The following is a 16959-nucleotide window of genomic DNA, read 5'->3' on the forward strand; positions in this document are numbered from 1 at the left end:
GTGCTCAATAAATACAATTACTGCTATTACTTCCATTACTCAATACCACTACTGGTTCTACCACCACCACCATTCATTCATTCAGTCATATTTACTGAGCGCTTACTATTTGCAGAGCACCATACTAAGAACTTGGATAGTACAAATCAAGTACAAATCAAACCATCGCTACTAGAAATTTCACTGTACCAGCCCCCCAATAAGTGAGCTCCTTTATAAGACTAGTGCCACCTGATATGTTGCTAATTAGTTAAAAATAATAGGAATTGCAGCATTGTGTTTGCTAGGGCCAAGCACTTTGCTAAGCACTGGGGTAAGTACATGATCACACAGAGCTCACAATCTAAGAGTGGGGGAGAGCAGGTAACATTCCTATTTTACAAATGCAGAAACTGAAGCCCAGAGTGGTTACACAGGTTGCCTAAGGTCACCCAGCTGGCAGGTGACAGAGCTGGGATTGGGGCCTACTCTTTCCACTAGACCATGCTGCTAGCAAGCTAATCAGGATTAAAAGATGCTTAAGGCTTGTCAGTGATAAATATAAGATATCAACTCTGGAGGACAGCATTTATTACACTGATCCTTCCCTGTATTTCTTCAGCAGATAGGATTAGTCCTTTGGACCACCACATGTGTTCCAATTCTAAAGAAATAAAAAAACAGCAGAAACTAGGAAGACCTATTAAGAAGGGCAGCAATATCCAGGAATATCCACATGCTAAAATTCAACGAATTGCTGATCAATAAACCAAGGTTTCAAATGTGATTCTGTGATCTCTCAATCTAGCCTGGAACCAGAGACATCAGCTGCACTAGATAATTTGCAAATACTGTACGGCCTGGATCTCTCAGATTTCTTCCTGAACTTCCCAGTGAGCTTGCTCCATTTTCTTATGTTACAGTAATGACCCAGACCTATGGTATTAAGTGTTACTTCAGGAGACTTAAACATGAGGGCTCTTCACTGAATTTATAAGGATAGACAAAGGAATTATCTTTTTTCTTAATATCATATCTTATCTGCAAGAACAATATGAGAACATCAATCTGCAAGAACATCAGCAAATCTTTCTGCTGTTATTTCATTTGGGAGGCAGCATGGTCTAGTAGAAAGGGCACAGACTGGGGATTATGAGACCCAACTTTAAGTCCCATTTCTGCCACTGGCCTACTGTGTCCTTGGGAATATCACTCACCCTCTGAGTCTCAGTTTCCTCAACTGAAATATATTGTGCATTCTACAGGACAGAGACTCATCATAACTGGCTTGGCTCTAATCCTAGCTCCGACTCTTACCTGCTTTTTGACCTTAGGCCTGTCACTTAACAGCTCTGTGCCTCAGTTTCCCCAGCTGCAACATGAGGATGAAATACCTCCTCTCCCTTCCCTTCAAACTGGGAGCCCCTTGTGGGACAGGAACTGTGCCCAATCTATTTATTGTGTTATCTACCCCCAGCTCTTAGGATGGTGTTTGGCATATAGTAAACACCTAACAAATAGCCCAGTTATTATTGTAACCATACTTCCACTCTAGCACCATGGTATTATTATTATTCTGATTTGGAGATATGTATATCTTAGCACAGCATAGTTTGCATTTTAAACTGCTTCGTATTCTGGTTTCCAAAAGAAAGAAAAGTTGTGACATCTCTCTGTGACATGGATTCTGGACAGTTTAGAGCTGCGCCCTACCTGATTTACACCGGAAAAAAAAAATTTTCTGCAAGTGGGTTCGGGATGCGAAATTCTCTTCTGGATTTCACAAGAATGCCAAACCTCTGCCTGCCTTCTCGCTTGCTGCACCCTTTGCTCCGGTGGGAACACGACCAGCAGTCAATCAGTCAGGGATGAGAGAGTGTGAATGGCACCGCCCAAGCCACTAGCACATCAATTCTTTCAGTCTTCATGACTGAATCGTCCATCGATTACTATGGGAGACATCGTACCAAAAAATTCCTTATTCAAAACATGTAACTGACACTAATTCCCTAAAAGGTTCACGACTGTTAAAAGCATTTCATCAGCTTTTAGCTCTAAAGCTAAGCATGTTTCAATAGCCAGACATCTTTGCTCACCAAAGTTCTGATCTAAGGAATTCTGCAAACTGATTCTTCTGCAATCTGCCTCCAGGGTCTGCTTAGTGTCAGCTGATATGAGGTATTTCTGATCAATTTATCTGTAACATATATACCTGTATATATGTATACACGTTTGTACATATTTATTACTATTTATTTATTTATTTTACTTGTACATATCTATTTTATTTATTTTATTTTGTTAATATGTTTGGTTTTGTTCTCTGTCTCCCCCTTCTAGACTGTGAGCCCACTGTTAGGTAGGGACTGTCTCTATATGTTGCCAACTTGTACTTCCCAAGCGCTTAGTACAGTGCTCTGCACACAGTAAGTGGTCAATAAATACTTTTGATTGATTGATTGATTGTAATCTACACAGAAATCATTCCCAGTTAATTGCCAAGCACATAGTGCAATGCTCAATAAATACTACTGAACGATTGACTAACTGATTGATAATTTACATACTAGCCCAATTATCCCCTGAAAACTTCCTCATCAGCAACATCAAGGGGAATTTTGGGAAAGCAGCATGGCTTAGTGGATAGAGCACGGGCCTGGGAGTCAGAAGGACCTGGGTTCTAATCCTGTCTCCACTGCTTGTCTGCTGTGTGACCTTCATCATCATCAACATCATCAATCGTATTTATTGAGTACTTACTGTGTGTAGAGCACTGTACTAAGCGCTTGGGAAGTACAAGTTGGCAACATATAGAGACAGTCCCTACCCAACAGTGGGCTCACAGTCTAAAAGTGACCTTGGGCAAGTCACTTAACTTCTCTGGGCCTCAGTTACCTCATCCGTAAAATGGGGATGGAAACTGCGAGCCCAATGTGGGACATTGATTGCATCCAAATTGATTAGCTTGTATCTACTCCCAGTGCCTAGATACAGTGTCTGGCACATAGTAAGCACTTAAATACTATCAAAAGGGAGAAAAAAAGGTGATAATTAAAGAAAAAAGGCAAGGCAAATATAGTATAGCTCTTTTCCCCACTAAATAGAAGTGTGTACATTGGATTTTTAAGTATGTTTTAGTAAACAAGCATTATTAACTACTGCTTTCAGCATTTATAAAACTATAGGAAAAGATGCAATCAGGGCATAGCAAAATGCCTGCTATCCAAGTCTAGAAACCTTTGTTAAGCCTGAGTAATACAATACAATTCCAAATAAAACTAAAAAGCCAAGCTACCTTCAACCAAGTACAGACAAACGTATCTATCTATCCTCCAAGCCACCCTCCCCCACACCAACATACACACTCACACACACTCACACACACTCACACACACTCACACACACACTCACACACACACACACATCTCCCACCCATATACACTACTCATGTTAATGTTCGGCTTGTCCAGTGCCTACTAAATTCTCTCCAAAACAATTCCAGTAAATGCAGTGTTTCTCCCTTTCAGATCAGAATCAGCCCAGGGTCTGTCTTTTGTCACAGAAAGACAAGTTCTTTGCAAACCTTGCACACCTGAATTTTAGATCCAGAAGCCGTATCTGGGGATGGGGATAGGAACGGCGGTTATTAATTTAATACTGCGAGCTACTTTTAAGAGGTTCTGATGCTCCTGATCCTAACCACAGATATCAAGCCATTTTTAACAAGAGAACAGCATGCTACGAACAGAACCCCAAGATGAAGGCAATGAAATTCTCTGCGGCTCTGACAAGCTGTAGGTGGTAGAGAACCATGGAGGAGGTGTTTTACTATATATATGTTTCCTCTCTCCCTTCTCTTCCTCCAATCTGTTCTGAGCATTCTATACTCTCCCCCTTCACTCTCCTAAATTTGAAACTCCCCGAGCTTCCGCAGACAATGAAACTCCTGTTTTCCCTGCACCTCCATCCCCACACCCTGGTCCCAAACATGTATCCTGGGAGTAGCCATTGGGAGGACTAGGATAAGGGCAGAGTCACAAAGGGAACCGTTTCCTTCTGTTCTAAACATAAGGAGTTTCCAAAATAGCTAGAAGGGGGAGGTGTATGTGGTGGGGGAGGGGAGAGAGAAAGGAAATAGGGGAAGAGGAAGAAGGCAAAAGGCATAAGGAATCACTGCATATTTTGCTGACAAGCGGCCAAAACATTGGAACGCCAAGAAACCCTGGTTTCTTTTTTTCTTTCTGGGAATAGACTCTCCATGTGGCTTTGCCAGCAAGGGACTGTATTTCCCCTGAATTTTATGAACTTTCCCAAGGGGGTGGACATCTGGTTCAGCGCAGGGCACCTAAACGTGACCTGGGCCAAGAAGCAAGGGAATGTGTCCAGGACAACGAGATGGACCAATTAAGGCCTTCCTTTATGCATCACCACCACCATACCGGAATCTGCATCCTTGGAAACAATCCCTACGTAAAATCCAAAAAGTAAAGCCTCCCTATGAGTCACACAACTCTGGCCACTTCCCCTTGCTGGGGCTTAATAAATTACCTGTTTTCTATCACCCTGGCATATCCTATCGATTCTCTACTCTATTTTATTTCTTCATCAGAGCCGTTTTTAACATCAAATATTTATGGGGAACTATGTCATCTCCTGACACTTTTGAAACAGAACCCCGAGGATCCAGAAGGAAAGCGGGAATAGGAGAAAAAAAATAAACCAAAATGCTCCTCGATACCTATACTCCCTGGTCTCTGGAAGGAGTGATTTTTGTCCCACCTGCAGATCCCGAACCCGTGAATGAAAGCGATTGCTGATAACCAAAGCCCACCGAGCGGTTAGTGGGTTGGAGTCCCCTCTTGGGACCCCCCCAAAGCGACAGTCACCCCCGCCCCAGAGGACTTGAAGCGGCAGGAGGAGGTCAGCCCTGGCGCCCTCACCTCGCTTGGAGTGACGGACTCCTTTTTAAGAATGATCAGGTTTTGCGCACTCTGCCCACTCTGTCCCGTCAGGTGTCGGCTGTCAGTCATTCCCGCCTGCGGCCCGGGTCCCACGGGCCCTCCCGTGTTATAAAACATGAACGTGTCGCTTCCCGAGCCAGCCGTCAGGCAGGCTTTGTAGCAGTACGTCTTGGTGAGGGAGCCGTTGCCTCGCACTTCAATGAAGTGGGGTTGAACTTTCAAACCGTGCGGTATCCTGGAGTCAATGTTATTGTTGGCCTGCTTGTACAGCTCGGCGGGACACCTCTCCCTGACCCCGCAGAAGCTGGAGCAGCACAAACCCCCGTAGGCGGTGTAACGGTAGCACTTGATGGCCGTCAGGACAACGACCGTCAAGAGGAAAATGAAGGAGACGGAGCTCAGGGCAATAATGAGATAGAGCGTGATCTCGGAGTACGTCCGTGGGTTCTTGACGTGCCTCCGGGTGTCGGGGAGGATCTTGGAGACCCTGTCCACCACGGCGACGTTGATGGCCACCGATGAGGACAAGGACGGCTGGCCGTTGTCCCTGACCAGAACGGTCAGGTTGAAAGCCGGCCCGTGGTCCTCTCCCAGTTTCCGGGCAGTCCTTACTTCTCCAGTGTGGAGCTCCACTTTGAAGAGATCTGGGTCCGAGGCCTGGGCCAGGTGGTAAAAGAGCCAGGCGTTCTGGCCGGAGTCCGAGTCCATGGCGATGACTTTGGTGACCAGGTAGCCCGCGGCCGCGCTGCGAGGGACCATCTCTGTGGCGGCCCCAGAGGCGTTGCCTGAGGTAGGGTAGAGTATCTGGGGGGCATGGTCATTCACGTCCACCACATACACGTTGGCGGTGACGGTGCTGCTCAGCGGCGGGCTCCCCTGGTCCTGGGCCTGGACAGTGACGTCAAACTCCCTCAGCTGCTCATAGTCGAAGGAGTTGACCGCATACAGGTCGCCGCTGGACGGGTTGATGGACAGAAAAGAAGCGACCGGCAGGCCCTGAATGTCCCCGCCCAGGAGGGAGTAGGTGACCTCGGCGTTCTCCCGGGCGTCGGGGTCGGTGGCCTTCAGGGTGCCCAGCAGCCCCCCGGGAGGGTTGTTCTCGGGCACGTAGACCGAGTAGACGGCTTGGGGGAAACGCGGTGGGTTGTCGTTGACGTCCGAGACGTCCACCCGGACCGTGCGCCGGGAGGTGAGCGGCGGGCTTCCCGCGTCCGTGGCCGTCACGGTGACGTTGTAGGCGGCCACCCGCTCGCGGTCCAGCGGACCGCTGACCACCAGCGTGTAGGAGGTCCCAAGCCCGCGGAGCTGGAAGGGGAGCGGCCCGGGCAGGCTCAGGCTTACCTGCTGGTTGAGGCCCGAGTCCTGGTCGTTGACGCTCAGGAGGGCGACCACCGTGTCCGGGGGGGCGTCTTCGGGGACCGGACTGTACAGGGCGGTGAGGTCCACCTCGGGGGCGTTGTCGTTGACGTCCAGCACGTCCACCAGCACCTTGCAGTGGCCAGCCATGGGCACGGGCCCGTGGTCGGTGGCCTGCACGTAGATCTGGAAGGAGGCGGCCTCTTCGTAGTCCAGGGCCCCCCTGACCCGCACCTCGCCCGTGCGGGGGTCGATGGCGAACAGCTGCCTCTCCCGCTCCGACGTGTAGCTGCTGAAGGAGTAGCCCAGCTCGCCGTTGGAGCCCTCGTCGGGGTCGGAGGCGTTCAGCTTGACCACCAGGGTCCCCGCCGGGGCGTCCTCCCGCAGCCGGACGCGGTAGGCGGACTGGCCGAAGGCGGGCGAGTTGTCGTTGGTGTCCAGGACCCGCACGGTGATGCGGGCCGTGCCCGACCGCGCCGGGCTGCCCCCGTCGACGGCGGTGAGCACCAGGCGGTGCCAGGCGTCCCGCTCGCGGTCCAGACCCTTGCGCAGCACCAGTTCCAGCACCTTGCTGTCCTCCTGCGGGGGCTTGAGGTCCAGGGCGAAGTACTCGCTGGGGCTGAGCTGGTAGCTCCGCACGGCGTTGCTGCCCACGTCGGGGTCCTGGGCGCCCTCGATGTGGAAGCGGGCCCCGGGCACGGCCGACTCGCTCACCTGCAGCCGGTAGTCGGGCCGGGGGAAGCGGGGAGCGTGGTCGTTGACGTCCAGCACCTCCACCTCGACGGCGCGCACGGCCACGGGGCTGTGGGCCAGCAGCTCCAGGCTGAGCAAGCAGCGCGGCCGCAGGTGGCACAGGGCCTCCCGGTCGATGCGCTGGCGGACCAGCAGCTCGCCGCTGGCCGGCTCCAGCTCCAGGTAGCGGGGGCTGGGGGCGCCCAGGTGGCTGATGCGCAGGGAGCCGGGACCCAGGCGCCTCGGCTCCAGCCCCAGCGCCCTCGCCACGTTGCCCACCACGGCTCCGGGCTCCTGCTCCTCCGGGATGGAGTAGCGCAGCTGGGCGGCTCCCGGCCCTGGCAGCAGCAGCAGCAGCAGCAGCAGCGGCAGCAGCCGTGGCATCAGCAGGACGGGCAGCGGGGGCAGGGGAAGCAGCAGCGCCCGGAGGGGGCAAAGCCCCGCAGCTCCGCGGCCCCTGCGGGCATCCTCCGGCTCCATGGCCGGGCTGGGCCGCTAGCGAGCCCCGCCGAGGGTCCCCCGCGTCGGCCCCCGCCCCGCCAAGCCCCCCGCCCCTGCGGCTGGCTCCGGCCTCCGCGGTGGCCCCATACCCGGCCCCGCCCGCCGCCGCCGCCGCCGCCGGGGCCTCCCCTCTGCCCCTTCCCGTCCCCCTCCTCCGTTCCCCGCCGCCGCCGCCGCCTCTGCCGCTCCAGGGGGAGGGCGAGGAGGGGAGAGGGGAGATGGAGGGGCGGAGCGTCCACTACGGGACCCGATCCAATTCAGCACCGAGCCGGAGGACAGAGCCCGGGCCTCCGCCGCCTCCCTTCCGTGCCCGGCCCCCGATGCCAGCCCACCGCCCCCTCTCGCCCCAACCCCGCCCCCGGCCCCTCCCCGCCTTTCCCCGGCCCTCCCTCTGCCCGCCGAAAACCCCGGCCAGCTCCAGCCTCGCCCGTCCCCCCCTCTCCTCTTGAAGAATCCTCCAAAAGCGCCTGGCAAGACCCCCGTCCGGGCGGGGGGCCGGCGAAGCCCAGGGAAGAGGGAGGTGTTGGAGAAAGAAGCGGCCCCTCAGACAAAAGAAACGCAGACCGCAGACGGATCCCAAAGCGCAGGACAAAGTGGGGGTGGGGGGGTGTCGGGGGAGGAGGAGCCAAAAGTCAACCAGTCAAAATGATCGACCGGACTCGGGAGACCCGGCTCTCTGGGGCCAACGCCCTGCTGCCAAACTCGCGAGGACCGGCTTCAAGTCATGCCCCCGGCTTGCGAGGGGTATCCGTTGGGTACCGTTCTCCAGTTCAAAAACGGGAAGACCTCACGGCCTCGCAGCAATGGGAGGAGGAGGAAGGGGAATCATTTCCCCCGTGGTGTGCTCTGAGATCCACTGAGAAAGGAAAACGTTTCAGGCAAGGGGGGAAATGCAAGATTCTCCGCCCCACGCCCTGCCTTTACCCCTTCGATTTGGGCTTATTTTTTACCAGACAACAGGCCAGATGCAGTGCTAGGCTCACCCCACAGACAGATTTCCACGGCTCTGTCTCCTCTTGCGAATTCTCCCCTTCCTTAAAGTTCCGAGCTTAGCTTCTTACCGCTCAGTATCTTCCTCCCACCCCTTCCTCTCTCTGCTGCCTGTGCTTTTCTTTCTCCCTGTGGACGGAGATGCTGCTTTTCGACCACCCCTCAAGATGTCCCTTCTATTCTCTAAGCTCTGATAGAGGATGTCTAGTGCTGTGTCATTCTCTTGGACGGCTCCAAATCCCTTCTTTTTCACTGTCCTAGCTCACACGGACCTCCCCAACCTGTCAGATATTCCCAGATCTATCTCCGCATACATCCTCCCCTGCAAACCTTTCCCCCACCTTAAGGCACCACCCCCCACCCGCCCCCCACCCACACACACGTTTCTTCGGCAGACCTGCCTTTCCTCTGCTGGCGCGCCTTTTCCGACCACTTTTTGGCCTGAGTCCCAGGAGAAGCATGATACTTCCCCATCCTGCTGCAGTCCCCAAATAGGAGGAAAGGAATCAGCAAAGAGGAGAGGGAGCTCAAATTCATCCTTGTCCGGGAAACCAGGATTGCTTCCTTTTTAAACATTTTTCTTCCAAGTTTCTTCTCTGGAATTTCGCTACAGATTTTCAACAGGATCATCATTTAATAGGGAAAAAAAATATCGAAGCAATAACTATACCCTCCCCGCCAACCCCGGCCACGACCCCAAAACAACAGATAGCCAGTGTCTACTCTCCTCCCACCTATGTTGCACTGCCCTGAATGAAGAGGAGGCAGGTTAACTCTTACAGGGGATTATAAAGGATAAAGGTAGCAGATATCCCTCGGGTGGCATTTAGGAACACCAGACATCACACTCAACAGTACTAGTTTACTAGATTATCCTACAAGCAATTTCCTCCATTTTTTTTCCTTTTTCCTCCTCCTCATCCCCTTTCCCCTCTCTTACCCAATGTAGCTCTAAAGGAGCCCTCTGTTTTCTTTGAGTCGCTGGTGTTCCTCCATTCTTACTCTGCCCAATCTCTTAGGAGAGAAGTGATTTATTATTATTATTATTATTATGGTGCTAACTACTTATTATATGCTAAATATTATGCTAAAAACTAGAGCAAATATGAAACAATCAGACCAGACAGTGTCCCTACCCCCATGAGTCTCACAGTCTAAGGTGGAGGGAGAAGAGGTGCTTTATCCTCATTTAATAGATGGAGGAACTGAGGCCCAAAGCATAACAGAATAGACAGGATCCCTGCAGTCAATTACCCTACAGTCTCACAGGGTAGCAGGACAGAGTAGATAGCTAGGCACATTCTCTGTCTTCTATTCCTCTCTGCTTCCACAGAGCTCTCCGCAACCTCTATTTAACCACAGTTACTAAAGCTCTACTGTCCCATGACTGCTACTTTGAGCATCTGAACTCAGATGGCCTCGGTTTCTCAACTGGGAAAATGTAACAGCTGCCCTTTATCCCTCCAGCTCATTTGTTTCTCCAAGGAAACACATGTAAATGGAAAAAAACTATTAAAATCTGAAAGGACACAGACAGGAGGCAAGCCCCTTGCCTAGCAGATGCTGCCCCTTTGTTGGCCTCAGAGGCCTGGCCTTCAAGAACTGACCAGATCTGCCCTGGCTTCTTTTTCTGAACTGATCTGAGACAGCACTGTGGGCTGTCAGCTCTTGGAGTCAAATACAATGAGAGGTGGAGGCTTATCATGCGGCAGCACAAAGCCTACTACAGCTAGGGTACCAGTCAAGTCTTCCTAGCTGATGTGTTCATTGAAAAGACTTCTCTACTATTTACTCTTTCAGTATTTAAAAGCACGACCAATTTACACATTTCAATAGGCAGGGTAACTAGATTAGCCAGGGGAAAGTTGGGAGAGGAAGGGAGATTAGCATTCCAGGCTATTTCCAGGCATCCCATTCAGTCAGTTAATTGTAATTATTGAGTGCTTACACTGCACACAGCACTGTACTAAGCGCTTGGGAGAGTACAATACAACAGTAAATGACATATTCCCTGCCCACAACGAGCCTGGGGTAGATACAAGCTAATTAAGTTGGACACAATCCTTGTCCCACATGGGGCTCACTGTCTTGATCCCCGTTTTACAGATGAGGTAACTGAGTCATAGAGAATTGCAGTGTGCAATGAAGGCTTTATTTGGAAGATAATTCTCAGAATGTGATCCCCAAATTTTTGAGGGCCTGTTTCTGAAAGGATTTCGTTTAGAGTTCTTTTTTTTTAAAATGGTATTGCTAAGCATCGGCTTAACAATAGACACTGTACTAAGCTCTGGGGTAGAAACGAGCCGATCAGGTTGAACACAGTCCTTGTCACACATGGGACTCATTGACTTAATCCCCATTTTACAGATGAGGTAACAGACACAGAGAAGTTAAGTGACTTGCCCAAGATTGCACAGCAGAGAAGTAGTGGAGCCAGGATTAGAACCCAGGTCCTTTCACTCCCAGGCCCTTGCTCTTTCCACTAGGCCACACTGCTCTTCTGTTGCAAGCACATCTGTTTGTCCCATCAAATGTGTTTCCCAAAAACTACCTGCACCCTATAGATGAGAATAAGTACTTCCCAAGCACTTAGTACAGGGCTCTGCACACAGTAAGCACTCAACAAATACAATTGAATGAATGAATGAATGAATGAATGAATAACCGGTTTAATTGTACCTTCAACTCAACCCTGCTCTTAGCTTTTGGGACCAATTACATGTACCTGCAATTTTGCAAATAATTGGGAACCCAAAATTGCATACTCAGTGAAGGAAGCCACTCTTTGAAACAAGGAATCTCCCACCATTTTTCTCCAAAATCAAGCTATTGCTTGGCTCCTTAGTTCTAATGTGGGTATATCAAACAATCAATCAATCGTATTTATTGAGCACTTACTGTGTGCAGAGCACTGTACTAAGCGCTTGGGAAGTACAAGTTGGCAACATATAGAGACAGTCCCTACCCAACAGTGGGCTCACAGTCTAAAAGGGGGAGACAGAGAACAAAACCAAACATACTAACAAAATAGAATAGATATGTACAAGTAAAATAAATAAATAGAGTAATAAGTATGTACAAACATATGTACATATATACAGGTGCTGTGGGGAAGGGAAGGAGGTAAAATGAGGGACATGGAGAGGGGGATGAGGGGGAGAGGAAGGAAGGGGCTCAGTCTGGGAAGGCCTCCTGGGTATACTGTTTCCTACTTTTCAACTGACCCTCCCACTGCTTTCACTATCTCAAATTATTTTTGTATACGATCCCCATTAGATTGTAAGATATGTTTGTACATATTTATTACTCTATTTATTTATTTATTTATTTATTTATTTTGCTTGTACATATCTATTCTGTTTATTTTATTTTGTTAATATGTTTGGTTTTGTTCTCTGTCTCCCCCTTCTAGACCGTGAGCCCACTGTTGGGTAGGGACTGCCTCTATATGTTGCCAACTTGTAATTCCCAAGCGCTTAGTACAGTGCTCTGCACACAGTAAGCGCTCAATAAATACGATTGATTGATTGATTGATTGATCGAGAGCAGGAAATGTGTGTCTTTCTACTATTGCACTCTCTTGGACACTTATTACAACACCTAGCACTCAGTAGGTGCACAATACATGCCACTAGTTGATTGAGCTCCACTAATCACATCCTTCCCCTCCTTCAAAATCCTCAAAGTTTCTTAATAAATACCACTGATGGATTAATTTATCCGAGTAAGCATGTATATTTATGAATATTCTAGCAATAGATTGCACTAATCATTGTTTATTACATTAATTTCCTCGAGTAATACAATGAGCATCATTTGCAGGTCATACTCGATATCAAAGAGCAAGACAATATCTCTAACAACGTTTGAGAATGTAGACTGCCTCCTGTAATAATTTGTGGTATTTTTTGAATGATTAGTATGTACCAAGAAGCAGCAGAGAAGCAGCGTGGCTCAGTGGAAAGAGCACGGGCTTGGGAGTCAGAGGTTGTGGGTTCTAATCCCGGCTCTGCCACTTGCCAGCTGTGTGACTTTGGGCTAGTCACGTAACTTCTCTGGGCCTTAGTTACCTCTTCTGTAAAATGGGGCTGAAGACTGTGAGCCCCACGTGGGACAACCTGAGACCTTGTATCTACCCCAGCACTTAGAACAGTGCTTGGCAGATAGTAAGTGCTTAACAAATACCATTATTATTATTATTATTACCAAGAAATGTCCTCATTTTTTATGGTATTTTTTAAGTGCTTACTATGTGCCAAGCATTGTTAAGTGCTAGGGTGAATACAAGCTAATCAGGTTGTACACATGGGGTATTAAACCCCATCTTAAAGATGAGGGAACAGAGGCCCAGAGAAGTTAAGTGACTAGCCCAAGGTCACATAGTAGTCAAGTGGCAGAATGAGGATTAGAGCCAAGATCCTTCTGATTCCCAGGCCTGTGTTTTAGCCACTAGGCCAGGCTGCTTCTATACCGCAGTCAGATCAGACAAAGTTCCTGTTCCACATAGGGCTTACAGACTAAAGAGAGGGAGAATGGGTATTTTGATCCCCATTTTATGGGTGAGGAAACTGAGTCACAGAAAAGTATTCACCCCAAGTCACACAGCTTTAATTCCCACTTGTATACTCTTTACCAGCATTTAGTACAGTACTCTGCACACAGTAAGCATTTAATAAACATTATTACTACCACAACAGACAAGTGGCGGAGCTGGTACTAGAACCCAGGTCTCCCGACTCCCAGTACTGTGCTCTACCCACTGTGCTCATCTCAACAAGTTACACTGAATGAGACTCATCAGTAGAATGAACAACAGCAGGATCCCCAAGTGACTGCTGAATGGAGAGCTGAAACTGGGAAACTGAAAGCAAGGGAGACAAAGGAAACAATTTAAGGCCAGAGTAAAACAAAAAGTTGGATAATGCAGCTTTTCTTAAGAAAACTGGGAGTCAATTGCCAAGGATAGACCAGCCTGGGGCACTGTTATCATGAAAGGAAGGGCTTTTAGCAAAAGGAAGGAGAGAAAATGAGGCAAAGAGAAAACAGCATAAGAGCAGGAAAAACATCATACATGACAATCTATGAGGGCGAGCTATCGGCCGGAGAGCTATTGGCCTTTTCAGTCACATGCACACTCATAGACGATTCTCACAATCAGTTGTGCCTCCTTTGAATATGAAAGACAGCTATAAACTTCAATTATATAGAATGCATGGGCCCAAATAATTCTGAATATGTGGCTATTCTGTCAATATTAAGCAGTGTGCTGTCATAAATTGTGAAAGCACTGTAACAAACATTGATACTAAAACCCGAAAGCTCAACTGCAGAAAAGCACTAAAACGAGAGCACTATAACAGGGGATTGTCGTACTTGTGATTTGGAAAAAAGAGTATAGCTGTGTAATTTTCAAGTTACTGGTTTGACTGTCCATTTTTAACAAACCCTTGACATTCAGCCCTGGATCGTAATAATTGGATTATAATCGGTAAGACAGATGGCAGAATTATACTCCTCTAATATCTGAAATGATGGAATGGGCTAAAAATGCAGGTTTTGAGAATTGGTCATGATATTTTTAAAGCAGACATAAAAGCATACTAGGTATAGAACATTCTATAGTGCAGGAGTTGTGCCATTGAAGAACACTTTTTTTTGGAGAGGAGGGTGAAGCACATTATAGTAACTATTAATTCAATGGGAATTAATGAGTTTGGGAGTGGATGTTTCCAAGATATCAACAGGAACATTATCCAATGCAATTTCCACTCATATTGTTATGTCTACTCCTAGCAATATGCTTTACACTCTGGCCACTTACTGCTATTTCTTGGATCACTGTGAAGTTGCAAAAGACACACAGTGAAACTCCAAAGCCCTGCACAGTGCCGGTCAGTGAGGCAGAGGCTGGGAAGCGTCACATCCTGACTAATGCTTCATACATGTGAACCACCGTATCTTCCTACACCAAATCTACTTGCTCCAACTTGTGGATAGTCTTAAGCCAGAAGAGACTTTGGCATGCAAAGAACTTTCCTTAATCCTTCCATCATGTTACATCCGAAGTATGAGCTATAGCAGATCTTAATTGGATGAATTAATAGCATAACTGGGTGTACTACAAATATTTAATAACAAACAAGAACATTTGACACTAACACCTTCACATAAGATACATGAAATTATTTTTCACTCCAAATGGAGATTTTCTTGAAAGTCTATTTCTTTATCCTGATAAATGTATTCATGCTCACCAAGAAGCTGTCAGCACATTTTAATTGCTCTGAAATGTCCATTTACTCTTGTTGGTTATGGTTCAGCAAACAGGACAATAAAATGTTCCCCTTTTCCTAACATTATATTGTGCTGACCACAGAATACTGATTACTAGGGAAGTGAAACTGATGAGCAGGTGAAATACCCCTCAAGTGAATTCAAATCAATATAAAATGTCAGGACCATGATAAATTCACTTATTATCATGAGATGATATTAATAATCAGCCTGTGTGGCTACAAGCGGAGACTATCAACAAATACTATTTATACTGATTTTTGGTTACTTTTTTAGATAAAAACTGATGGCAGTTGGTGGAACAGAATGGGGGAAAATATGCTTGAGATAACCATAAGATTTTGTACAGTTTGGATCACTTCCAAATCTCCTTTTGGCGTATAATATTTTATAAATGTGTATAAATCTGGATAATTAGTCTATTATAAAAGGCTGGGTTGACAGAGGGATTTCTTTTTCTAGTGAAAATCCCACTCGTGACTCAAATGTGCTTCAGAAAAATCTAAATTTTGAAATTAAATCAACACCTTCATCAGCAACATTCATGAGCACTTCCTTTGGGCAGAACACTATATGAAGTGTTTGTGGAATGTACAACTGAAGTGGTATTCATTCATTCATTCAATAGTATTTATTGAGCGCTTACTGTGTGCAGAGCACTGTACTAAGCGCTTGGGAAGTACAAGTTGGCAACATGTAGAGACGGTCCCTACCCAACAACGGGCTCACAGTCTAGAAGGGGGAGCATACTTGGTATACCTAGTCTCGGCCCTTCAAGAATCTCATATGTCAATGGGGAAAACAATCAGACACAATAATCCGAAGAGTGAGAGATGCATGTGATTTTTTAAAGTTATTCATATTGTTAAGGAACAACTAGCCTATAATAAATGCCTTAAACCCATGAAAAAGACAAAGGAACAACAGTGTTAACTGAATCTACCATAGAACCAGAGAGAAATTACCATTACACATTCCTGAATAGTAGTAACTGTATTTTTTGAGTGTCTACTGAGTGCAATTCACATACTGAGCCCTTGAGAAATACATACAAACCCAAGTGACACATTCCCTTCCTACAAGGAGGTTACACTCCAAGGAGTAGCTTACACTCAGAACTGAAAGGAGTGGGTCTGTGGGGGGAAGGAGAAATGCTAAAGTGCAGGAAGAGAAAAAGAAGAAAAGCTGAAGCAAAATTCAAATTGCTTGCGCTGCGATCCAAATACTAAAATCCTGATCACTTTACAAACAAGTTTGTTTAGGGAAACAAACAACAGGCTTTTAGTTTGAAGTTAGAGGATAAACACACAACATAGGGATTAGTAATAGACAAGGGGACTGAAGACAGACATATATGAAAAGATAAATTGAAAAAAAAATCCTATTCAATGTCCCTTGTTCAGAAGCTAAATCTTGTGATGGTATTTGTTAAGTGCTTACTATGTGTCAGGCACTATATTAAGCATTGGGGGTAGGTAAAAATATTAAGATTAAGCTTAATCAGATTAAACAGATCAGACACTGCATCTGGGAGGCCTTCCCAGACTGAGCCCCCTCCTTCTTCTCCCCCTCGCTCCCCTATCCCCCCATCTTACCTCCTTCCCTTCCCCACAGCACCTGTATATATGTATATATGTTTGTACATATTTATTACTCTATTTATTTATTTATTTATTTATTTTACTTGTACATATCTATTCTATTTATTTTGTTTTGTTAATATGTTTGGTTTTGTTCTCTGTATCCCCCTTCTAGACTGTGAGCCCACTGTTGGGTAGGGACTGTCTCTATATGTTGCCAACTTGTACTTCCCAAGCACTTAGTACAGTGCTCTGCACACAGTAAGCGCTCAATAAATACGATTGATTGATTGATTGATTGATCTGTCCAGTGTGGAGCTCATAGTCTAATGTGGAGGGAAGAAAGGGAACTTGTCCTCATTTTTACAAATGAGGAAATTGAGGAATAGAGAAGTAAAGTGTCTTGTCCAAGGTCACGTAACAGACAAATGGCAGAGCCGGGTTGAGAATCCAAGTCTCCTGACTCCTAAGCCTCTGCTCTTTCCATTAGGCCCTGCTGCTTACTTAGCATTCCAGCACTGGCATCTAAAATGATTCCACCGTTTCACTCATCTTCATGGGCCTAG

At 47.3% G+C, this 16959-nt stretch overlaps 1 protein-coding gene across 6 annotated transcripts in view; it reads right to left on the reverse strand.

Moving 5' to 3' along the window:
* The window catches only part of LOC119949286 (protocadherin alpha-C2-like), a 125337-nt gene that overhangs the window by 44067 nt on the left and 64311 nt on the right, over positions 1 to 16959 (reverse strand). For 2 of the 6 annotated variants that reach the window (XM_038770917.1, XM_038770913.1), the window contains exon 1: positions 4920 to 7497. The exons of the other annotated variants lie outside the window; for them this stretch is intronic. In XM_038770917.1, coding sequence (XP_038626845.1) covers positions 4920 to 7412 — 2493 coding nt within the window. In that variant the 5' untranslated portion in view covers positions 7413 to 7497. Of the gene's footprint in view, positions 1 to 4919; positions 7498 to 16959 lie in introns of those variants that run through there. 6 annotated transcript variants of the gene reach the window in all.

Source organism: Tachyglossus aculeatus, chromosome X2 (assembly GCF_015852505.1).
Source record: "Tachyglossus aculeatus isolate mTacAcu1 chromosome X2, mTacAcu1.pri, whole genome shotgun sequence".
In the NCBI taxonomy this organism is placed as follows: domain Eukaryota; kingdom Metazoa; phylum Chordata; class Mammalia; order Monotremata; family Tachyglossidae; genus Tachyglossus; species Tachyglossus aculeatus.